This window comes from Cygnus olor, chromosome 17, assembly GCF_009769625.2.
Source record: "Cygnus olor isolate bCygOlo1 chromosome 17, bCygOlo1.pri.v2, whole genome shotgun sequence".
NCBI classification, from domain to species: domain Eukaryota; kingdom Metazoa; phylum Chordata; class Aves; order Anseriformes; family Anatidae; genus Cygnus; species Cygnus olor.
Window position 1 is genome coordinate 12,536,917 of NC_049185.1, and position 23,962 is coordinate 12,560,878.

Consider the following 23,962-nt stretch of genomic DNA (forward strand, 5'->3'; position numbering starts at 1 on the left):
AGTTACACAATTGAAAAAGCCATACTTTATCACAGCAGAACAAGGCTCAAGCCCCTGCATAATGTACCTGAGCTTATGAAGCATGAAATAGCTGGCACATGGATTTGGGAACTGTTGCATTTTAGTGCAGCACTAAATCTGCTGAACCAAGTCTCAGTAATCTGAAAACCTTCTCAAAAGGTAATCCCGAAGTATTGTGTCTCTGATATAAAAAGTGACTACTATAATGACTGTTGCTACTATATGTGGTAACCAGTCTGAAATTCCCAGATAAACTCCAGAGATTAACTTTTATTTCAACTTTAATGTAAAATTTTGCAAATTGTTACATTAAAAACAAATGAAGATTTCTATTAAGAATCACTTCTCTACCTCGCTCTCTTGTGATGTGTAAAACCTTGGGGGATTACAGAGCTGCAGCGACTCATCATTACTTGTTCTTTCATGACAGAAGTAAATGGGACATCTAGCATTAATAGATTTAAATCTTTTAATGCTTCTTTGGCACAATCCAGAAGGCTCAGCAAGGGCAAGATTCTTATTAATAGAACCTCTACAAATGCCACTCGTCAGACACACAGTAGCAGCTGGGGTTCTGTTCTTAAACTGTTTTTTAAGCAGTCAGCTTCCCTGCTTAAAAACAATTTATGTGGTTACAATTTAGACACGATAAACTGATCTCAAATCACATGTTACAAATATGATTCATCAAGATCTGCCCAAGTTAAGGCAGGAGTGGCAACTGCAGCTGTCAGCACAGTCACCATATCTCAGCCCAGTCAGGCCCACGTTGCTCCCTAAAACATCTGTGCTGGGGAGGATTTCTTGTCACAAGTCCTTACCACAGCTAAAAGAGAAACTCTAGGTTTTGCTTGGTTTTTCTCATCTGTGGGACAGAGCTGTTATGCCGCTTACAGCAACTGCATGAGGAGCTCTTGTGTATTAGTGTGAGATCATAAACAAAATATCTGGGTAAACTTTAGTACTGCAGGGATGACTCTCTGAATCAACCAAGTTTAAGCGATGTAAAAGTTTATAAAAAACAAACTGTAGTGATATGTCTCAAGGTGTCTTAAAGCAATCTTTTTTCACAAGAAACGTGGGATATGTGCTACTGCTTGTTCTACCACTGTTTGACAGTAGAAAGGAAAGCTTTTCTACTCTCTTCTGAAGAGCTTTGACTAAAATCGCAGGCTATTGTTGGGAAAAAATATTAATACCATATTTTTTATTAAAACATATGTAAAGTTCATAGTCTATCAAAAGCTTCTTGAGGATCATAAACATTTCCAAGAAGAGACAACATGAGTTTGAACAAAAGCATGGTAACAGAGCAAATCCAGAAGCTGGCTCCACTCTTGTTGCTGGAGCTGCCAAGCCTGTGACATTCTGGTGGCAGTAACATACATTTTTTGGACTCAGTTCTTCTATGAGCCCCGCTCCAAAAATAGATCCAGCCTGCACAAATTATTAGAGACTCTACACAACCTTTTGTATGAGTAAATTGCGTTTGTGGTCAAAATCTATTTTCAGCCACTTTTGTCCTTCCCTCTTTTTGGCAGCAGCCTCCTTTGTTTTTGGCTCTGTGTGTTCTTATGTAAAGCTTGCCTCAAGGCTTTTTTTTTTTAATGAAATCTTTTTGGTTACAAGCTTTTGGTTGTTATATACCCTGTTAGTTATTTTTATTTTTTGATACACCCCATTCATGGCATAGAGAAAGCAAGAAGCGTTTGGAAGCCAGTCGAAAGTGGGATTTTTAAATAAGAAAATTCCTCAGTTCTCAAAGACTGGGGCAGGGGCGAAATACCAGCCTGTTCCTTCACTTCTATGACCATTAAAAGGGCGACCCCAAGCCGTGAGGCAGCAAGCTTCGGGCAACTGCCACCTCACAACCCCATCGCCTCACGTCCTCGCCGCGCCCGCCCTTTTCCCCGCTGAGGGGCGGCCCCGTTCCCGCCCAACCTCCGCCCCCGCCCAGCAGGCGGAGCTTCCTCTCCTCCGATTGGCTTCTCTCGCTAGCTGTCAGGGGAAGGACGGCCAATGGCGTGCGGCGCGGCGGGAAGGCCCGCCCTCCGTGAGGCGGCCCGCCGGAGAGCGGCGCAGGGCCGGGGGCGGCGCCCGGCTGAGGCGGCGGCGGCGGCGGCGGCGGCGAGGAGGGGCGGCCATGAAGGTGACGACGGCGCCTCCGGCCGGGGCGCGGCTCTGTCCGCGCTGGGAGGACGGAGGGAGAGGGGAAGGGGGCGAAGTGGTGTTTGCTGGGGCCGGGATCGGGACCCTGGCGGGCCGGGCGGCGTGAGGGGAGGGGGGAGGCGCCACCCGGCCCGCCCTCAGGGCTCCTGGGGGGATACTGAGGGGATCCGGGCCGGGCCCCGCCTCGCTGAGGGGCCTCCGCTGGCTCAGCGACTCGGAGAGGGCCTGGGGATGCTGCCTGAGGCCGAGCCCAGGCTCCACAGGGTGGCCGGCGGGGCTGTGAGGGGCCTGGAGAAGGCTGACGGGGTGACAGGGGGTAACTAGGTGTCGGGGGCTCCCCACAGCCACCTCCTTGCAGCCGAGGCTGCCGTCGTGGTGCCTTTAGGCCAGGGCTCTGGGGTGCCGTTCACAGGGCTCCCCGCTCAGTGGGTTTTGAGGGGAGCCTGATAAAGCTTGGCCTGGTCTCGGGTGTTAAACCTAGGAGCTGAATGGATTTGTATCCAATACTTTGAATGTAATGAATTTTCAGCTTCAACAGAAACCCTTCCTGCCCCCCTGTGCTTGGCGTGCTGGCGCTGACACCGCCTGATACCATGTCCTGCTGGCACAGATGTGCGAGGAGCGGGTGGGCAGCCTCCCAGCTCCTTGGTGGATGGCGGTGCCTGTCAGGTTACTAAAGGCACTTAAAGTCAAAAAAAAAAATAGACCAGAGGAGTTCAAACACATTTTTTTAACCCATATAGGATGCACGTATGGTATGGAGAGAGAAGATAACTGATGGCAGTGTGAGAAGAGAATAAGGAAGTGGTGGCTGGTGTAGTTGCAAAGGCTTTTGCTGCAGAAATTGGCTAGGTTTTAATTAGTTCTCAAGGGAGAGAGTTTTTTGTTTTAGCGTGTCTCATTTGTGTCTTGTGTTGGTGCTTTTCGGCATGCTCTCATTTCTTTTACGGAGTATTATGAAGAGTCTAGACTCTGTAATTGAATTATTGCTTAATGGCACTAGTGTGTAGAAAGAATCCACAGCTGACTTAGGTTAAGGAGAAAATTAACGATGCTGTGTTGCCTCACCTTTCAGCTGCATGAGCACACGCTTAAAGAAAATGTAATGAGATTGTTCCATTTGATACTTACAGTCTTCATGCATCAAAAGTGGCTAACAAATTTCCTAAATAGGTATTTATTTAGTGTTGATGGTGACGTCTGATCAGTTGTTAGATGCTCCCGAATAAAGTTGAAGAAGCAAGTATGTTACCGCCTCGTTGTGTGTTCTGCTGCCGGGGCCCTCTGAAGAGGCGGTAGTCCTGTAAGGGAGCAAGTTGAATTCTGACAGATACTTCTGGGTCACTGGTTTTTATCTTTGTGCTTATTTGCCTGTAGCTATTTATAATATATTTTTTAAACTATAAAGCTAACTCATCAGTTTTTAAGAATATATGAAGAATTAGTCATGTTTCTGTAACTGACAACTTTCCTTTAAGGTGAGGAAAAACACTTTTCAAAAGACCAGCTTTTAGTCAGAGAGAGCTCCAAGTTTTAAGTCCCTAGTTTTAAGAACGCAGTTCTGAAGAGTTAGTTAACTCTCGCCTAATAAGCTGCGATAATGATGCATGATTTGTTTTGTATAGAAGTGCATATCGACCTTTCCATTGTTTGTCATTGAGAAGCAGAAGGCAAGTCTTAGCCTGATTGCTTAATGATTATCACGAAGGTCTGAGCGCACGTCAGACGGGGTGAACTCTGCGCGCCGCGTGCTGCTGATACCTGCGTCTGGCTCGGGGTCAGGGGCCGTGGGAGTTCACCCTCCTTGAGCTCCGCTCACAGCTGGCTTAGGAAGATTGTTCCCTGGTTGGGAGGGGTTTTTGTCACACCCGGGGTGGCCTTTGCTCTCGAAATACCTGTAACCTTGGACCGTTGAATCCAATCCGTTGCGTATGCATTTGATGTTATTACTGCTCACAGTGTTACGTGTTGTACAGCCTAGAAGCGAAATGATCGACCACGTGGGGTGTTCTGCTCGTATTGCAGCACTTGTAATGTCAGCTTACAGAAGTAAAAGCGAAGCATGTGGTTTGTGTATGTTGGAGAGATGTTTTGGATGTTCCATACGTAAGGCAGTTATGCGACGGTGGTGTAGTACAGCATGTTTAGTCCTAGGGCCTTGTTTCTCGTAGTTTCCCACCAAACCCAGAGTGAGGACTCCTTTCTTACCTATAATGCTTAGTTGTCTGGAGAAAGGTGTCCTGGTGTATCGCCAGTTGTTGCGTTAACTTCCCACAAATGTAACTGGACTGTGTTCAGCCAGGGGAATGAAGCACTTGAGTGTCGAAATCAGTGTAGTTACTACAGGAACTAGAGCACTGCCATTTCTGGTTGGTTTAGCTTTTTCAGCAAGAACTACAAAGCTCAGAACCACTAACTTTATGTCTTTATGCTTGGGGAGGGAGGAGAAGGGAGTTGCTGTCCCGGAATAAAAACCAGAACAGCTTTTACCAGAATAGTTGAAAATTACGTTTGGAAAGTTGTACCACTCAGCTTCCTTCCAAAAAGAACCCAACGCGCTTCTGTTTGCTTGTTGTTGTTGTTCAGGGGGTTTCAGTGAGCCACACGACGGTAATTAAATGTGTGACCTGAGCAACATGGGTTCCAAATTCTGTCTTAAAGTAGAATGAGCACTTTGGTAGAGGATCTAGTGCTAGAGGCTTAAAGAGAGAAAAGAGTAGCAACAAGCTCCATAGATCTACTTAGAGTATTTTTCTAGAGTTCAAGATAATATAGTGCGATTCAAAACTGAACTGAAGTCATTGTGGAATAAGGTGATTCAAAGTTACTTTAATTTTCTTAAACTTTCTGTAAGACAACAGCATAGCAAGTCCAGGGAGGGCTGGAAGACGTTTCCCTCTCGGAGAAATTAGAGCAGAACTAGTTTTGCATAAAGCTTGGTTTGTTCGTTTGAAGAAGCAGAAATGTTTTCTTAGAGTTTCGCTGTGAGTCATATAAGAACTGAATTAGTTCTGGAGAAGATCCCACGGGGGACAGCTCTGCTCTAATTATGATAAACTGTTGTATTGTTGTCTCATCCTTTCAGGTCATGGCCCTCACCTAAGACTAGCTGTTAGCCTCTTCCTTCTTTGCTCTGCTCTTGCATTACCTCCTCAAATTCCTTACCCTTTTTGTGCAGAACTCTGCTAGAAAAGGAGTTGTGAAAGCCAGCGTGTCTCAGAAGCAAATCTTACCTACTTTGGTTTGCAGCTGGGAAGTAGAGATTACTGGGCTGTGCAGATGTTTGTGCACTGAATTCCTCGTGCTCTGGGAATTCGCACAACATGCTTTTGGGATGATGACAGATGGAGTGGCTCTTCAGTAGCAACTCATATGTGACGTGGGCTTTAAGATATTAATTTTTTTTTCTCTGGATGTTTGCAGGCGGGAGCTACTTCCATGTGGGCTTCCTGCTGTGGACTGCTGAATGAAGTCATGGGTACTGGAGCTGTCCGTGGCCAACAGTCTGGCTTTGCGGGAGGCGCTGGCCCCTTCAGGTTTGCACCAAATACAGACTTCTCGGCATACCCGTCTCCAGCTGCAGCAGGTGCTAACATAGTTTGCAAAGCCTGTGGACTTTCCTTTTCAGTTTTTAGGAAAAAAGTGAGTATATTTCCTTTTACACAATATTTTTACTAATATGAACTAATCTGTAGTCATATCGGGATATGAATATATTGGATTTTTTTTCCTTGGGTGAGGAAGCCCAAGGCAGGTAGCCAGGGAGGGTGAAAATGCCTTGTTCCGAGGCTACAGGAAATTAACGTCAGACAGGATTAGAAGCTAAGAGGTCTGGTGGTCATTAATCGGGTACATGTTGGATCTGGACTGACCTGAAAATTAGTTGATTCTAATTTGCAAGATACGTGCTTTAATTTCAGAATCCTGAATAGTAAGGCAAATCTGGTTTTGAAGGTAACACCAAACGTAAAGGTGGGGAGCTGAAATGAACAAACTGGAGGATGGAAAAGCTAAGGAAAATACTCAGTTTAGCATCACAGCTTTTTCCAGTGAAATACTGGCATGATTCTACTTGTTTCCTAAACAGGCTTAGTTCTACTAAATGCTATTGCACTCCAACGGCCTCTTGCTTCTTTTGGAGCCAAGTTGGTGGGTTAGTGAAGTTTCCAGATAAATAAAGCTGAGATTGTTGGTATTACTTCTACGTATGATGGGTGTCCAGCAGTGTTATCTTGTCCACTTAGTGACCTAATTCTCTGCAGCTCATTTGGAGAAACCTGAAGCCTCTTTCCTCAGTTTTTGTTCAGTTTCCCCTTTCCTCTGTGTCCTGTTTCTCCATGTGCCCCATCGTTTGCATGCAAGCCTGCTGTGGAAGTAAAGGTAGCGTAGGGTCATTTTCCAGAGCTAATGTTAATTTCCAGAAGTTCTGAAGAACTTGGGAAGAGTTTGTGTTTGTTCACGGTGCACGCACAGTGAACCACGTAGAATTGCCGCTGGAAGTTCTGCCAATTGGAGCTTTTGAATGTTGCGGCCAGCCTTTTGAGCACAGTTCTCTGCAGAAATGACATCTGAGTGCTTGCAGACTATTTACCTCCAGTCTGATTTATCACATGTAAGACCTACGTACAGTTCATTGAATCGAGTGAGGAAGAAGAATACTCTTTAAAGTTTGGGGATTGTACTGGCTTTTAGACATGTGAAAATAGCAGTGGTGGTATATTAAAAATTATTTTAACATACCTTAAAATTGATTAGCGATCAACTTCATTTATTTTGCAAACTAAAATGTGAATACCTTATTTGGTTATTTATTCATAACGTTTTAAGTTACTGAAATCTCAAGTCAGTGTGCGGTAGTGCTACAAAAGCAACAGACGAACTTGGAACACCTGCAGAACTATTTGACAGGGCAATTGCTAGACTTAGATCCTAAAAATGATATATATCAAAATTGGTGGAAAGACGAAGAGTAAATTATGTAGTCTGGAAAAGGAAGAAGTGGGGTTAAAGACTTGTCTTCTATGAAACAGCTGAATGTTTTTTTTCTTCCTCTTTCTACTTAGCACGTGTGTTGTGACTGCAAGAAGGATTTTTGCTCGGTTTGTTCAGTCTCGCAAGAGAATCTCAGAAGGTGTTCCACTTGTCACTTGCTGCAAGAAACAGCGTTTCAGCGACCTCAGTTAATGCGACTCAAAGTAAAGGATCTGCGTCAGTACCTTATTCTCAGAAACATACCCACAGATACGTGCAGAGAGAAAGAAGACTTGGTGGATCTTGTGCTGTGCCATCATGGGTTAGGTCCTGAGGGGGATACGGACGCTGGTAGCTTGCGCTCATCACGGTCACAGACTTCTGGGTTTTTTACTCATCCATTTTCTATGTCTGTATCGGTGTCATCTCAAGGAGAACTTGCAAACAGAAGGGGAAGCACAGGAAATGGAACACCTTTAAGGGTACAATACCTAGAATGCATTTTGTGTGTGTTTTTTTAATGGATACGCATCATGTTAAAAGAAAACAAAAGACCAACTGGTACAGTTGGGGGTGGCTGAAAAAATGCCTCTTGTGTTTCTGGCCTGAAAATGGAAGATTATTAGATCAGATTTTTGGCTTAGATGATAGGGTTGACTTAAATTCGTAATGATTAGTAGCAATTGAACTTCAAAATGTCATTGTCATCTGTGATTAGTTTGGCAGAAAGGAAGATATTTTAGAAGGGATCGTGTGTTTTTTTAAATCCTGATTAATTTCATTCTGTACACAGGGACAAACTGAAACATCTTCTATAAATAACGAAGAAGAAGAAAGTGCTGAGGAGCAGGTAAGACAAGAACTATGCAAAGAATACATTTTTGGCCTGTGATACCATGAAGTGTTTAGATCTCTGTCACTGTTCAGTATCATGTTCTAGTTCTTCCAGCATTAGCTCTGTCTAGTAACGCGTATCTGTAAATACTTGCTCTAAAAAGAATACAACTTCAGCCGAGCTGCTGCAGCTTAATGTAGTTTGTGGTGGTAAGATGGAAAAATCTGATGCTTTGAACTTACCAGGACATTTAAAAACATGCAGTTGCTGTGTTTCAGACTCCTGGGTTATCCAGAAAACGAGTAAGGGCATCTTTGTCTGATATTTCAAGTCTGGAAGACATTGAAGGCTTGACTGTTCGGCAGTTGAAGGAAATACTCGCGTGTAACTTTGTCAACTACTCAGGATGCTGTGAGAAATGGGAACTTGTGGAAAAAGTGAGCAGGCTATACAGAGAGAGTGAGGAAAACCACAAGACACGTAGGTTGATATTTAACTCTCTCCTTTCTTTCCTGGGTTCTAGTAGCTGGTTCTGCCAACAGACTTGATATCTAACCTGGTCTGCCTTTCTGGAACAACTGGCAATGTGTTTTCACAGTTCGAGCTGCATCTGGGAGAGCTGAGTGCGGTACTAGTGCGTAAAGCTTTCCAGGATTCGTGCTTTTTTTTTTTTTTTTAAGACAGCTTTGGAAAGTAAGAGAGCTCAGCTTTCACAAGGAAGGTAAAATTGCACAACGGAGAACTAGTTTCTCAGAGAACGTGAAACTTGGCACCTCCGCGTCCTTTATTAGGTTTCACAAGGCATTAACAAGAGAGCTTCTCTGTAGCTGTCAACAGACCAAAGCAATTCAGGTCTTTTGCTGTGGTACAGCATTAAAAGCTACAGTGGCAAAAGTCCAAGTTCAAGTGGTTTGGTTTCAGTCCATGCTGTCATGATAAGGTGCTCCCGTGGCCGCAGCTCAGCGACTGGTATTCTAACCTCTGTTCCACTCAACAATTGGAGTCTTTCACTTGCATGATTGTAGTATATCTACAGTCTGATTTCTGTTAACAAAGTGTGCTCTGAGAAACAACTTTTTGAGCCACCACTGGCTTGAAAAATTCCTGCCTGGCTCTTTGTTCCTGCATCCACCAGTCAGGTTGTAAGGAAGAGGGGACAGTGGTGAGTGGACAGCTTGCTAGCCTGGGGCTGCTTCACAGCCAGGTGCTGCCAGCTCCTATGCTGCGGTGGCTGCGATAGTCAGGTGTGAAATAATCAGCTCATCAGGGTGGAGGATGATGATTCTGGAGGTGATGGCTGCTCACTTTCTTTGGTGGTACTGCTAATGAATGTCAAAGCGTGGCTCAAGTGAGACCCTCAGTCTGGTGATCAAACTAGAATTGAAAACCTGTCTGAAATCAAGTGTTAAACTTCAGCTTTTTTTAGTATGGTCTGACAGAACACGGTTACTGAGATGAGATGTCTGTTTGCAGGGAAACTTGACAGGCTTTGTTCAATTCTGCCATCTTCGCAGCTTACTTATGCTTCTGGTTTCTTGGTTTGCTTTATTCTGTATTACTGTGTATAATCACGAGGAAAGTATTCTGCCAAATGAGGTGAGCTCAGCGATGGAAAAACAGCACGCTCTGAATTTTAAACACCGTCATTGGATGCTCAGTTGAGAATCGGACATTCACTTAGAGGTTAAGGAATACAAATCCTTAGCTGTTGATTAGAACAGTTGTATGCATGGAGCAGCATGACTTGATGCTAAATTAATGATGTGTTTTAACTGTTGCCTGGGCTAGAACTTAAAAGGATTTTCAGGGCCTGAATATGTGATCCCTCTCTCTCTCTCTGTTGCTTTTCAGAGGGTGAGAAGATGCAGCTGAATGATAACGATGACAACTTGTGCCGGATCTGCATGGATGCAGTGATCGACTGCGTCCTGCTGGAGTGTGGCCACATGGTCACGTGCACAAAGTGCGGCAAGAGAATGAGCGAGTGCCCCATCTGCCGACAGTACGTTCTGCGGGCTGTGCATGTGTTCAAATCGTAAATGAAGACCAAAAGTGGATGGTATGGTCATCCCACCTGGATTTCTGGGGGCAGGAATGCTGACCCTTGGGGCGTATGTCAGCTTTTTAGTTCTCAAAATAACCACAACAGTCTGAACATCAGGATACAGAAGTTTATGAACCACTTTTCTACAGCATACTGAATCATGGTTGGGCAGGACCAGCCAATGCCTGTGTGTACAGTAATAGAGCTGCCTGACTTACCTTCTAAACCCACAAACTGTCCGAGTCAAACTGTTTACAGCAGTTCTTGCTCTCTTCTGAAGAATACCACTCCTAGTTATCGCATTCAGTACTCAGCAAGTGGTCACAGAAAACACCTTTGCTTGACCAAATTAGTGTTAGGTTGTCTAGCCTGTTAAAACCAACAACTTTATCAGTTGAATATTCAGCTCTTATGTAATTAAATATAGAATGTAACTGTTCCGGCACTGTTCTTGCAACAGTGGTAACAGTATAAAGATTGTAGGAAGCACTGCCATTAATTGTACCTGCACAGAAGTCCTTAAGCAATCTATTTTCTGGTGATTGCTTTGCTCAGAATGTCTGACATTACCAGCGTATTGTCTTGGCCATTCTTTGTAAGCGTGCGAAAAGCTGTCACTATGTAGGGCTCTATCATGTGGTGTCCAAATACTGTTTTTTTTTTTTTTTTTTAGTTTAGGAATAAAATATTTTTTTAAAAAGGGGTGGGGGGGTAGAGTAAACCATATTCTTGTGGTTCTTAATCCATTCATGCCTATTGTAACTATTAACTTGCACGTGATGATTGTATTTCATGTGCCGACAAGCTGATATTACTGTGAATACTAATCAGGGTCATGAAACTACTTGCTGCTAACATGTGGAACGTATGGTATTGCTAACCTTAAACGGGAAGGGTTTTATTAAGGACAGGGGGAAGGAAGCCTGGTGTTTAAAACCTCACACTCATGGACTTTACCCAAGGCTGCAGCACCATTAACCACGCTTCCGATCAGCTGCTGACCGACCTGTGTTGCTGTCAGCCCTTGGCCCGGGTTCTAGCAGGACCCCGTGCCATCACGGTGGGGTAAGTGTGTTCTTGGAGCAAACATTTTAGTGGTGCCTGTGGGATATCTGTGACAGCCTTCTTAGGGAAAATAGCTGCAAAAAAATCACTTGAATTGTGGGGACAGGATACCTAAGCATGGCCATGCTGGCACTTAACAAAGTTCATGGTCCAAAAAAGCTGAGGAAGGAACCTAAAGCCACACTTTCATCTTTAAATTTCCCCCATGCTAGCAAAGTAATGGATACGAAGATGTTTTGCCATGGATATAGTATCTGATAATTCTTACCTCTACTACCTTGCCTGTCATTCTTGCTCTTGTCTTTTACGTGGCTGGCTTGAAAAAGAGAAAGTAGCTCCTCCTTAAGATAAAATATGCAGCTTAAAGACACTGCTGGTTATTTTTCAGAAGGGAGCAAACCTCTCAATGGCTTTATTTTTTAGAAGTAACTTTTTAATGATGATACTTAATTCCTGGAGTCTCTGTTCAAGGGGTAAGCTAATGAAGACAGACTTACTATATATGTTACTTCCATGCTAATCATTAGCCACACAAGCTCAATAAAGATTTGTGATGGGCTTTCTCTGCCTCTGGCTCTTTTCTTAACCAGCTGCAGGAGGTGTTGGAGAGTCAGCTCGAGGTTTAACTGTCTTCTACAGGTACATACCGTGGCAGACACCAGCTCAAGGAAGGCACGTATATTCTATTTTCCCTCAGTAATAATGTACTGGAACAGGCCACCTTAGAGGCACTGGAGAAAGCCTGGTTGTAATATGTCAGAAATCAGGGCTTTTCACCAAGGCTGGAACCAGTTACCTTCTCAGCATGCAGAACCAGGACCTGGCTGCGTTATGTTGCACACCACAAACCAAACACCCAGGCAATTTTCTCTGCTCTGTCTTGCTCACTACAATTACTTTCCCTCACGCTGCACAACACATGAAAGAGAAGTCGACAAGTCCTGTTTCTCAGCAAGGAACGCTCTACTTGCTCTTTGCTCGATTGCACTAATTACAAACACTCCCCACCCCTGAAATCCCCACAATTTCCCCCACCAGCAATCCCAAAGTGTAACAAAAGCCCTCAGAGCCAGTGTCTGTTTTTGTACAATTGTTTATACAAATTCAACAAAGGTAAAACTGCATCAGGAAGGTCTACGAAAACAACACCTTACAACAATGGCACTTATGAATGCAGAATTTTACAATCAGGAAATAACCATGTTATAAACCTTAAATGAGAACTCAACTCACACTTCAAAGAAAGAGAGACTACGTTTGACCATTTATTCTACTGCTGGACTCACTGTATAAATTAATTTTATATTGAGTACAAGAGCTCATGCTACAGAGTGAAACCCTCCTATGTGCAAAAGCTGAAATTGGAATTTTTAAAATTTTGAGAAAAAGGTGATTTCTATACAGATAAAACTTGGCAAAGTGTTTTACTTCAACTATAATTTACACCTTATTTCCACAACATGCTTATGTCACTTCTGAAGTATACAAAGCAGGATATAAACTTCCATTAAAACATGCTTTAAGTTGAAAGTATTAACCTACTTTTCCTGACCTGGGCACGTTTGTAGATAGATACTGTCTACGAAGTATAGGTTAAGTTCTCTCCTACCATAAGTAAAGATAAAAATTGGCAATCAAAACCGAAACACTGGTAATGCATTCAAACATTGCATAAATAATTTTTAAACAATTTTTGTACAAAAATAGTTCTGCATAATGTAAGATGTAACAAAACAAAATGTGTTAAGAAGGCAGAAATGCAGTGCGTGGTCCACTTTAATGACACCAACTTTTTTTTTGTTGTTTTAAGAAATGAAAAGCAGAAATCAAATTTACACTACCAAGCACATGCTGTGGTACTTTAAATAACAGTATTTCTTGGAGATCAGTCTTCTTCCGGGTGTGAACAATTATCATCAATAACAGTCGCCTTATGAATTTGCATAAGAGCCAGTGCAGGACATCCCAGGTAGACTGAATTAGTGGCACAAGTTGAAATTCTTAACATGGGTAGTTTAACGTTGTTCTCGATAAGAGTTGTAAAATCCAATTGCGGCATCTTCCAATATTCCAAGTTCCCAATTGAAAATAAAATCCCTACATGTTCTTAGTCCCCCCCCAACCCCCCCTCCCCAGTATTTACACATGTCCTTTAACTAACTCAGTTTTTGCAGAAGTTTTTCTTCCACTTGCCCAAACTGAACACTTACTGACATCTCTGCTATGAACTGCTCACAGCCTTCTTTTGTCACTTGCTTGCAGTACCTCAAGTCGATCTGGCAGATGTTTCCACAACGTTTGAAGTAAGACAGGCACTGGTCAGTAACCTTATTGCAGTCTGCCAAAAAAGGGGAGAGAAATAAATGTAACAGCGTGTCTTGGTTTGTTCTTCAGCACAAGGACGATTTAACCCGACCGTGATAAGGCCCTTTCTGTTCCTGTGCTGTGCTGACACCAAAATCACCCCAACCGGCCTGGCTGCCGTTCCCTGATCCCCGCGACTCTGTTGTGTAACTGATGAGATGAAGCAGAGCACGCCAGCTGCACAGAGCGGCAGCGTTTGTAAATCCCATGTGGAGGATGAGCGAGGTAACAGCATGTGGCTCCCACCAGGGAGGGGCAGTCAGCCAGAGGAGGGAGGGCCCTGGGAAAGCTGGGCAGCTGCGGGATTACTTACACCGGCAGCACAGAAATCAAGTACTGGTGGGGAAGTTAGACGGGGGCATGGAAAGAGGTAGCTGGGGAAAACCACTTCCACCGCTGACTATTCACACAGGTCTAACAGCGACGAGCTGTTCCCATCCTCCTCCCCTCCCATGAGTTCGTGCTGCGTACCTGATAAATTAATTTCTGTTAACGAATCCCGCGTGGTGGTTCCAACTGCGGTCAGCAGGTTAATAGACTGATCTGTCACGTGATTACAGTAACTGAGATTGAGTTTGGAGAGCAGAGGCATGTGCCTTATGATCAGCCGCAAAGACGCGTCGGTAATATCCAGGCCAGCGAGGCGCAGTTCAACTATGTTCCGTAGCTTACTCCGGTTGTCGATCTGACCTGGAAAGCAGGAGAGGCAGGAGGTCACTCCTCTGAGCCTGACGCCGCATCGCAAACATCTGCAAATCTCTAGGAAATGCACTGTGACACACAACACTGCTGCCCTAAGTTAACTTCAGACGCTTTTGCCTGTCTGCTGCTTTGGAGGGGACATCAGCAGGAACACTTGTCTATTTTTGGTACAGGCACGTGGGCAGAAACCACCTCCTGATTTTAAAACAAAAGGGTTGAAAGTAACTGCAGGGGCCCAGCGGAATTACAGGTCGGGAATAAGCAGTAGGCTGTGCAGTGCATGCCAGAAAGCAGATCTGATTTGCTCAAAATTTCACCTGAGCTGAAATCCGGGCGAATGTGGCATGACCCACAGAACTGCTCCTTCCCTGAACTGGAAGAAAGTGTTTCCATACTCTCTAAAGTACACCCGTTGCAGCCTGAAGAGAAGAAAGTCAGACAGAAAACCAGCACAGTGGCTCAGATGACTGCTCAGCAGTCAGAACATCACTCAATACCCAGCGGCTTCCAGCGAGGTGTTGCGAGTCACTACTGAACCACCTCAAGCAGAGCCCAGAACCCCGCCGGTGCTAGCTGCAGGGCTTCCTGCCCGCTCCCTGCAGGTGGGACTAGCAGCAGAACGTGCCACAGAGCAGATGGGACAGGCCTCCCGCGCTCCTCCCGCCTGTTACCTGGCCGGTTATCTGTGGGTGGCGACAAGAGGTCTCTCATTTGGGCGTCTTTCAGGCCTTCTGCCCACTGCACGTCCAGAGTTCGGAGTAAAGGACAGCTGGAACTACAAAGTGCTGACACTGCTATCCATGAGCACCCTGATAACAGCAGGTCTCGAAGACCTGCAGATACAGAAGAAATTGGAGCATGTGGCCTACCCAGAGAGGCATGCGCGGTGATCTGCTACCCTGCGCAGGCTGGGGTGAGCCCAGTGCTGCTCTGACAAACGATCCCAGCGCTCCAGGGCAAGCAGGGACCGCGTGAGCCTCCTCCTGCCCAGCCCTCCCTCCCGCCCTCCTCCTGCAACTTCATTTCTGTGGGGGAGAACAGTTCTCCAGCAGCCCTCAGCCGTACCCTTCGCTGATCAAGTCAGCACAGGCACTCTCCCCAGCAATGTTACCCGTAGACTAAGACCTGCCTCAAATTACTTTCCCTACAACGCCAAGTAGTCACAACATAACTATTTTTCGGGCTCATTTTAACATGTTGATGCTTCATCCCTACGTATCTATTCCTCGCATCAGACAGAGGGATCCCACCAGCCGTTCCTCAGAGACTGCAGGTTAGATACAAACGGTTTTGCCAGATTTGGTGAGAAGCGATCAAGAAAACATCACTTACCTGGCAGTCTGTTGATAAGCCAGCTCAGCTGCTTTTTAGATATATTTGTCCAGCTAAGATCAAGGGTTACAGGCTGTCTCCTAATAATGCCACTAAGCATAAGTGGAGTGATGGATTTACAATGGTTTAAATCTATTTTGGTCCATAATCTTTTGTCACAGCACCTACCCGAAAAGAAAAAAGCCAACAGCGCTTTAATTTGGCACTTGTTTTCATTTCTGCGAGACTTTAAAAGGTGTCATTGAACGGTAGGGAAAACTACAGCATTTAATGGGAAATAGCAAAACTAAGGCTGAGTGGTGCTAAGGTAAGCACACCATCAGAAACAATGCTACATAGGTTTGAAGTTTCTCCACCAAATACATCATGCAACATAGTATGGAATTATTTCTACGGAATTACAAACATCAGCAACTTAGGATCCCACTTTAAGTCATCACTGTGTTTATTAAATCCATCTCCTAGCCTGAACATAAGCACCTTCTTTCTTACCTTTTGAATAAATAGACTGGTTTTAGAAGCTACTGTCCTGATTTCCCCTGCACTTTCCACCTAAACCCAGTGAATTTTATAAAACAGAACCCCCTCTCCTGGTTCTGTGGTTTTGCATTATTCCCATCTAGATGGCTTCTGCATTTCTACGCTGTCTTTATGGTTCTTGAAAGGCCACCAGCAAGAAACCCTAATGGGCTTGCAAGACTCGAAGTTTTCTTGCATCTTCCACTACAAAATACCGTACTTAAGTGGAAAAACCATCTAACACCTTTCTGTGACACCAAGAAACCCAGGGAGGGGGGCTCCATGGGCCTCACCTTGCACCAGATTATCAACCGTTTTAGCATTTACCCAGTTTGTTACTGGACTGTGCTACCAAGGAGTCTCTGCATGATTTGCCCATCTGTGCACACCACAGCCCAATCTCAGATGTCAGACAAAAATACACTTTACTGCAAGTTCAGTGAAACATGTAAATCTGTCCGCTAATGCCTCCTGCTGTGGTACAGTCACTGACTGTGTCCATTTTTACACCCTGGTGCCCTGAGCACCCAACAGACACATTGTAAGTAAAGGCGATGATAAAGGATTCCTCCACCAGCTCTGCTGGTAGAGAATCAGCAGACGGGATCGCTCGTCATGTACCCTCTACAGGGCAACAATCAGAACGGACCTTCTGAAGTACACTGAGGGCACCGGGAGATCCTCACTGTATCTTAACAGATATTTAATGGCTGAGCTGCAAAAACAACTGCGCTAGCAGCAAGCAGCTCCTGGGGGCACAATGACACCAAGGCTTAGCACGACCTAGGCTGGCTGTTCCGGCATGCAGGAACATCGTGGTGTCTCCGTACGGAACAGCCTGCTCTGGGGGTTACAGCTCCAGCAGCCTGGTGCACAAACACAAAACTCCCACCAGAAGTGCTTCTGAGAAAATACCAGAAGAAGATAAGCTGCTACTTCAGACACTGCTGGGCACCCTTCCTCCTTGTGCTCAGCAGAGCCTCACTAACAACCTGCACAGCTCTCTGAGCAGACGTTAGCACGTCTGGTCACCCACCTCCCTTCTGAGCCTCCCCCCATGAGACCCAGCTCGGTTCCCCTCCTCCTTACCATCTGTTCCAGGTCTTGCAAACTCTCATACAGATGCACAAGTCTCTATGACTGAGGTAGCTAAAGACAGCCATCCAGACTTCCCGCTGCATCACGTGGGCTGCCCCGTCATCCAGGGGGAGCGAGTCCGGAGGGGGGCTGATGGGAGGCGGCCGGATAACGTGCCGCTCCATCTGAATGCATTTGGGAGGAGAGAGCGAAGGCGGGGGCCGGGTTATTCCCCGAGGGGTGCTTCGCAGGCTGGGGATGAGCTGGTGCCTCAGCTCCCGGGGAGTCCCGTTCAAACCCTTGTTGAACCTATGCAGTCTCTCGCTGTTGCTCAAAGCGCGCTTAGGCTCCTCGTTTTCACTCTCCGGTTCGGATTTGATGGGTTGGTGATTCTCATTGGCAAGGCTGTTCTCGGTTTTTTGGATCTCCTGGTTGAGCTCCTTGCTGAGCTCCTTGCTCAGTTCCTTATTGGGAAGCCGCCTTTTCCGCCTCATCTTGAACTTCTTCTTGTCCCTGGGCTCGGCGCCCTCTGTGCTGGGACCCGCGGTGGGCGAGCTGGAGCGCGACTGGTCACTGTCCTTGGACCTGGGGGGTGCTTCTGGCAGCTCATCCTCCGGCTCCTGCTTGAGGCGCCGCAGGGGTTTGATCATGGCAGCTCGGTCATCTGAAGCCTTCCACGATCGCCGCTGAAAAGGAAGAGACAAGGGCTGACTATTTGAGCAAGAAGGCGCTCGGCAATACTTGGCACGCTGATGCTCCACAGGGCAGCCGTGCCCGGGGGGCCGGGCTGCCTGCCAGCACAGCGCCCCACCCGTCCCAGCACATGGGCACATTTGCCGGCCAAAGGTATCAAGTTCAAGTGCCATCACACGGATGAGGAGGCCAGCTATTGGCTCTCCGGACTCCAAGGGAGCGACAAACGCCTTGATTCACCATGCACAATCCTGCAGACTTAAGGGCCTTATCGTTACACACCAGACAATTTACATACACGAGATGAACAGCGTACGATAGACAGTTTTTTTTCCCCCAACGGGCCAGAAGAAACCAGGCTCGGGACGCGTCCATTGGGCAAAGCTCCCACTGTCAACACTGCCTGACACGCGTGGGTGCCCAATGGCCAAAAGTTGAATTTCTGAAAGCTCCTGGATTGCCATCACCGGCTCGCACTGTGGCTGTGCTCCTGTTGTGGCCTTTACTGCTGGATACTCACAGCCTCGGTCAACCACACTTTAGCTGCCCCTTTATGTCCTACTGAACTCGGTTCATCTTCTCAAGCTTCCCCCACCTCCGGTGCATGCAGAACAGGGGATGCGACTGACAGGTCTGACACTGCTAGGCGGACGGGACCTCACGCTGCCACGATCTCCGACGCAACGCGGGCTCACGAGGGCTGGCTGGCGCCTTCTTCCCTGCCCTGGTCACTGTTCGTAAAAGCAAACCGCGCTTCGCTCGCTTGCATTAATCTAGTCTCTCCTGGATGCACACCGGATGGAAATGTAGGAGATGCATCAACCAAAAGCAAGGAAGACTTCAAGACTAACTGATCGCTGCATGCAAGAAGAAGCTAGCAACTGTTAAAATGAAACAGATTTAATAAGAAGAGATCAGGACTGGCAAGAAAAGGTGAACTGCTGTGAACACGCTTGCTGTATCGGAATGCCTATGCTTTTCCAATAAACTACTTGGATCAAGTCAGTGATCTGCTCCTACGTTCCAGACTGCAGAGAAAGCTGATCACCCTGTCCTTAAACATATTACAAAGGAAGAGGTCTCAGAAAGTTAATGACAGGTTAGAAGAAAAGAAGTAAACCATCAGACTACTGCCGGCTTGCAGCATCCTTCACACAGGGTACTGACGAGCGCATAACTTAAAGGTATCAGGCTTCTGTTATCACAGCAGATTGTGAGAGGTGAATCAATATTGTGCCAGCAGGGGGCTTCACGTGTGCTGTGATACAGACTGCAGAGGGTGTGTGTGGCAGGGGCAAGGCTCAGCCACGCAGGGAGAGCAAAACATCAGTACAGAAAACAGGATTTTATTCCTTGGTGTCGTCAAAACACAGCTTTTGACTGCGTTTTAATACAGGACACAGAACCAGAAAATACAGACCCAGACACTGCAGCTAACTATTCTGGAGCGTAAAGGCTTGCAAGAGAGAGGCTCTGTAACTTCAAGATGTACATGGCGTAACAAAGATGCCTGCTGTGACATAAAGACATGGCTGATGAACTGGCTCACCATTCAGCTCACGTGAGAAGGATGAAAAGGGTTTGAGAGCACATCTTTTAAAAAGGCAAAGCACCTTCTTCCCGAAGAGTTCTCTTCTTCTCCAAGTTTTAGCTGTTGGAAGAAAGACAAGTAAAAACCCCCAAACATGACATTTGTTCTGCTGTCTGTTGAAGGTTTGGCGACCAGCAATGCCTTCCTCACACGCTGGGGGGCTTTCACGGAGCAATTCAAGCCATCCATAAACACTCCAGTGAGTCCGCAGGGATGGGAAAAGGAAATCATGGCCAGAAAGCAGATATGCATAACATGATGTCATGAATTTTGCTCTCCCACTCCACAAAAGCACCAACAACCCCTATATTTACTGTACCGTAGCATTCCCTCTGCCAAGCCTTGAGGGGCAGACCGACTACCAAGTCCTAGCGAACTACACAAGCAGTACAAAACCTGCTACTGATCCCAGTGTTAAAGCCATCTGATGATTACTCATGAAAGAAGTGAAATATAGGTCCTCAATTCTACCTCTGCGAACCAGCATTTCTGTATGTCTTTATTAGCATATTTTGTAATCCACATGACAATTCAGAGTGTCCCTGCCTGGCCCAAGAGCTCTGAATTTTAAATTCGGGGAAGAAGCTCTGCCTACATTGCTGCTGAGAGCAGCTCCTCCTCTCTGCAGGCTACAGAAGGTGTCATTTCTAAAGGTCCTCTGATCAGTTATGAGCATTGTACATCTGTGAATCAGCCACAAAACATGCTGCCACGCGCCACCAAGTGGCTAAAGATGAAAAGGTCTCCATAAAAAATTGATTTTCACCTTGATCCTACTCCAAGCATCTTGTAGTGACTTTTTAGTTAAAGTGGGTTTTCCAGTACTTTGAATAAACCAACAGCCACAGCCCAGTGTTTTCAGCCTCTGAATGTCAACCCGAGCTTCACCATTCAAACTACTGTCCTGTTAGACTAGCAGTTTTCAGGGCGGAAGGTAAAACATCGCAGTTTCTTTTGTAGCAATCTGGGATTTCAAGACGAGGTACAAGCCAGAAGGCAAGAGACATCAGCCCCAACCAGCCCACGCGCATCTGCGTACGTACATAAGGGTGTTTTGTCATACCCGTTTTCTCATAGAGGGTTCCTGGGGTTTCTCAAATTTCCTTTTCCTCCGCAGATGTACTTCGTCTGACTTTCTCCTCAGTATTGAGTCAACTTGAGTCTTTTTGGAATGTTCCTCAGATTTCCGCCTGGGAGTTTCTTCACAGTCCCCTTTCCGTTTTGCAGCATCTGTTACTTCCTTATTGTCTCTGTTCATTTTCTGTTCCTTCAGCAATGAGCCTGGGAGATTTGATGCGTATTTGAATCCTGGTCCGCGCTTTTGCTTGTACGCCAAAGAGACACAAAACACAAACAAACTTTATATCTCATGCCTTTCTCAGCTATTTAGGTAAGTTGTCTCCAGCACTGGTGGCTTGATCACTTTGTAACAGACAAAAGCATTAACAAGGAGTTACAGGAGAAGTAGTTTCAACCTTTAAGAAGTTTTTATACACACTTGCAGTGTCTCAGTTTACAAAAAAAAAACAAACACAAAAAAAAGAAAACAAACAACACTTCCCTGATTCCAATAGACACTTCAGGTTTTGCATTTTTTTTTCCCTTTTTACAAAATCCATAGAAGTATTTTCATCTTAGAATTTAACATGCAGCAATGCACAGGACTAACCTACATTCTCCCCACATTTTGGGTGAAGCGCATGGGAGAAAAATAAAGAAAACGACTGGGGAACAAACAAAGCCAAGAGCTTATTTCCTTTGACTCAACTGAATTAGACACAAAAACAAAAGCTGGTACTGGGCAAAATAATATCTACAAGCCAGAGGGAAAGCTTGAGATTTTGTATTTTGTTCCAGCACCACTTATCCCCATTAAACTCACTTTTCCAGTTTTCCCTGCATGGTTGCACTTTGGACACTCCCAGCAGTTCGGCAGCTCATCGTTAACCACACCATCTGATTCCTTCACCTGGTGAAAGAGAGGCACAACTCAATTCACAGCAAGCTACAGGAAGCTGCACAAGTCTGCAGGCAGAATCATTCAGAGGCATCTCTTACAGCTCTTCGTTTTCTCTGAGCGACTGCTGCCCTCCCGATGGCTACCGAAAAGAAACCCAGATCACCACAGGTGCTGGTGCTGAGCACAGCCTCAGCCCCACAAAACTACCCTCGTGGGAACACCGATGGGAGGCAAGCGTGCTGGTCAGCTTGGTATGTGACACGGGGTTCAGGTTTGGGCTTTTTGTGAAGGTCAAGGGCAATCCTAATTAACACAGGGCACGTTCTGCTCTTGCAAAAATTGTAATAACTAAAAAAAAAGCAAAAACAGAAAACAAAACACAAAGCTCCCCCCAAAAAGGGCTGTAACTGTGCCATCTCCAAACGCCTCCCACATCGATGTGAAAGGCTCAGGTCCCGTCCCGTGTCCCCCCCCACCCTGAAGCGAGGCACAGCCTGATCTTTTAATAGGAAGGGATTTTTCCCATACACACGTTCTCACATGTATTAATACTGGTAGGCATTTTTAGAAGCAGAGCACCCTGCACTGTAATCAAGTGTTCCTTAAAATATTTCTCTTTATGGACGGAGCTCGCAGCCCCATGCACCCAGCCCCCAAGCCCATGTGCCAGTAAAAACGCTGGCTGCCAAGTCAGCTGGAAAACAGGCACACTTATTCAGAAGACTGGACACATGAAAACGTTTTCAAGGCTTCTCACCCCCCAGTTACCCAGCTAGCATGAGGAAAGGAAGCTCTTACTACTCGGCTACCTCTGCGGGACTGGGACGTTTTGCATTTCGCATCGCAGCCGAAAGCAGAGGGCTGCGAAGCTGCTTTCTGCCTTTCCACACGGGAGCCCTTGTTACTCTCCAAACAGGAGATAGGTGGCTTGAAAAGAAATTTCTGTGAATGAAACTGAGGAGGAACAGTACAGCTAGGCTAAAAGCACCTCCACACAAACACATATGCTCACTGATGGCACATTCACATCTTAAGGATTTGGATATATATTTAGGCAAAAGCCTTGAGGGGAAAAAGAAAAGATTATTTCATGACTGTAGTAGCACGTTTTTGTTGTCTACAGTCAAGACAAACAGCTGGGCATCGGCAGCACAGTAGCAGGAGACTGCTGCTGAAACAGGCAGGGGCAAAGATCTGCAGATTTTTCTTGCTTCTGAAACATTTCCTCCTCCCAGCTGGGTGAAAACGTGCTGGCTGTGCAGGAGCGAGCACTACGTTTAGGGAACTGCTTCCTCCAGTCCCCGAGCCAGACAGCAGCCCTTCTAGTTTCACCATCCAGCAAGAGTGATGACATGTCAGTCTCTCTCAGCAAGTCTTTTGGAGTTAATAAACGAGTAAATGAAGTGGGCAGAATTTAAATACTGGTTTTATCACAACTGTGCGCCTTTGAACCTTCTTTCCCATGGTAGGTGTAAGATACTCCAGGAGCTGTTGTATACATCTCTGCCTCGGGGGAACAATCCCTGGCCCAAGCCCAAGTTGGGAACAAGTTATTTCCCGCACCGAATATAGAACAAATGCTACCAAAGGGAAAGCATTACAGCTCCGTCCCTTCTGTGAAGTTTAAGGAACTGAACAGATGTGAGGAACTGTAAGCAAACTAATTAGACACACGCAAACCTGCCACTGAATCTGTCCCAAGCCTCCTAGGCTGGGTGGGAGCCAGCTCGGTGTGTTTGCTACAAACAGCAGGTGGGTGTCTGAGCCGCGGCGGGGGGCAGCCTCAGAACCGTACCTGCAGCACGAGGGCGGCGATTCAGGAAGCCTCAGCATGAGCCTGCACTGCCGGGAGGTCTGCCTGGCGGGGAGTAAGGAGACCCCGGGATGTTGGTCTGGTATCGCTGAGCGAGAGCCCTGACTTCTGGCAGCGCCAAGACTGAAATAACCCAGGCACAGACACACCTGGGCTGAAGACAGGGGCAGAAATGCAGCTGTGCTGGAAAAGGACTTTGTTTTTAATTTACTATTTCTGCTTTTCTGTCAATGCATCTAAAATATCCCCCCTTTTCCATCATTATCACTGCATCTACGTACGATGAAAAAGAAGAGGATCTTACCGGGAAAATGAACCCCTTTTCCTTAAGGGAACAGCATCAGATACTGCACTTGGCCACCCGTGCTAACCAGCGTTACTTGTAACTGGACTTGCAGCAAGAGAAATCCATCAATACTGGTTCGATTCAAACGCTCTGCTACAGCGAAAGGCAATATTCCTCTGAAAAGCTCGGCAGCTTCCTCTGGAAGCAGCGCTGTGCTCATGGAAGGCTTGCCAACATGATTTTCCTAAGAAGCTGTTTGGCAGAACGAGCACTCGCGTTGGTATTGTGTTTTCCAAGAAAAGCAGCAAGCATGTCAGGAAGCACCCCGTGCCACTCCTCAGGACATGCCACAACCTGGCTGCCCTTCACACAGCTCCTACACAGGCGTGTAACGTGCTCTGGTAGCAGGGCACCCGCAGGAGCTCCTCGAGGCTGCGAGTGTGGCAGAGCACGGATGCACCCCAGCTACCTTCATGGAATGCTTCGGGTTGGAAGGGACCTTAAAGATCATTTAATTCTT

General features: G+C 46.1%; 2 protein-coding genes across 24 annotated transcripts in view; one reads left to right on the forward strand and one right to left on the reverse strand.

The window, feature by feature from the left end:
- The first annotated feature begins 2,042 nt into the window (after positions 1 to 2,042).
- Positions 2,043 to 11,664, forward strand: RNF34 (ring finger protein 34). 2 transcript variants are annotated; one of them, XM_040577430.1, is made up of 6 exons: positions 2,043 to 2,170; positions 5,614 to 5,832; positions 7,254 to 7,643; positions 7,955 to 8,011; positions 8,275 to 8,476; positions 9,848 to 11,664. In XM_040577430.1, the coding sequence occupies exons 1-6, from the start codon at positions 2,165 to 2,167 to the stop codon at positions 10,033 to 10,035; spliced, it is 1,062 nt and encodes a 353-aa protein (XP_040433364.1). In that variant the 5' UTR covers positions 2,043 to 2,164; the 3' UTR covers positions 10,036 to 11,664. The 2 variants fall into 2 exon arrangements, with proteins under 2 accessions (XP_040433364.1, XP_040433365.1); XM_040577431.1 differs by lacking the exon at positions 2,043 to 2,170 and adding an exon at positions 3,470 to 3,493.
- A 516-nt stretch (positions 11,665 to 12,180) lies between these two features.
- The window catches only part of KDM2B (lysine demethylase 2B), a 113,606-nt gene continuing 101,824 nt past the window's right edge, over positions 12,181 to 23,962 (reverse strand). For 12 of the 22 annotated variants that reach the window (XM_040577404.1, XM_040577398.1, XM_040577402.1 and 9 more), the window contains 8 exons: positions 21,266 to 21,352; positions 20,447 to 20,716; positions 17,112 to 17,785; positions 15,504 to 15,667; positions 14,843 to 15,004; positions 14,489 to 14,590; positions 13,941 to 14,159; positions 12,181 to 13,443 (listed from right to left, as the gene is read on the reverse strand). In XM_040577404.1, coding sequence (XP_040433338.1) covers positions 13,262 to 13,443; positions 13,941 to 14,159; positions 14,489 to 14,590; positions 14,843 to 15,004; positions 15,504 to 15,667; positions 17,112 to 17,785; positions 20,447 to 20,716; positions 21,266 to 21,352 — 1,860 coding nt within the window. In that variant the 3' untranslated portion in view covers positions 12,181 to 13,261. The remainder of the gene's footprint in view (positions 13,444 to 13,940; positions 14,160 to 14,488; positions 14,591 to 14,842; positions 15,005 to 15,503; positions 15,668 to 17,111; positions 17,786 to 20,446; positions 20,717 to 21,265; positions 21,353 to 23,962) is intronic. The other 10 variants (XM_040577401.1, XM_040577403.1, XM_040577395.1 and 7 more) reach the window with 6 other exon arrangements.

Coding starts and splice junctions, on each gene's coding strand:
- RNF34 (XM_040577430.1), top strand. Junction 7,644..7,954: donor GAAATGGAACACCTTTAAGG/GTACAATACCTA, acceptor TTCTGTACACAG/GGACAAACTGAAACATCTTC. Junction 8,477..9,847: donor TGAGGAAAACCACAAGACAC/GTAGGTTGATAT, acceptor GTTGCTTTTCAG/AGGGTGAGAAGATGCAGCTG.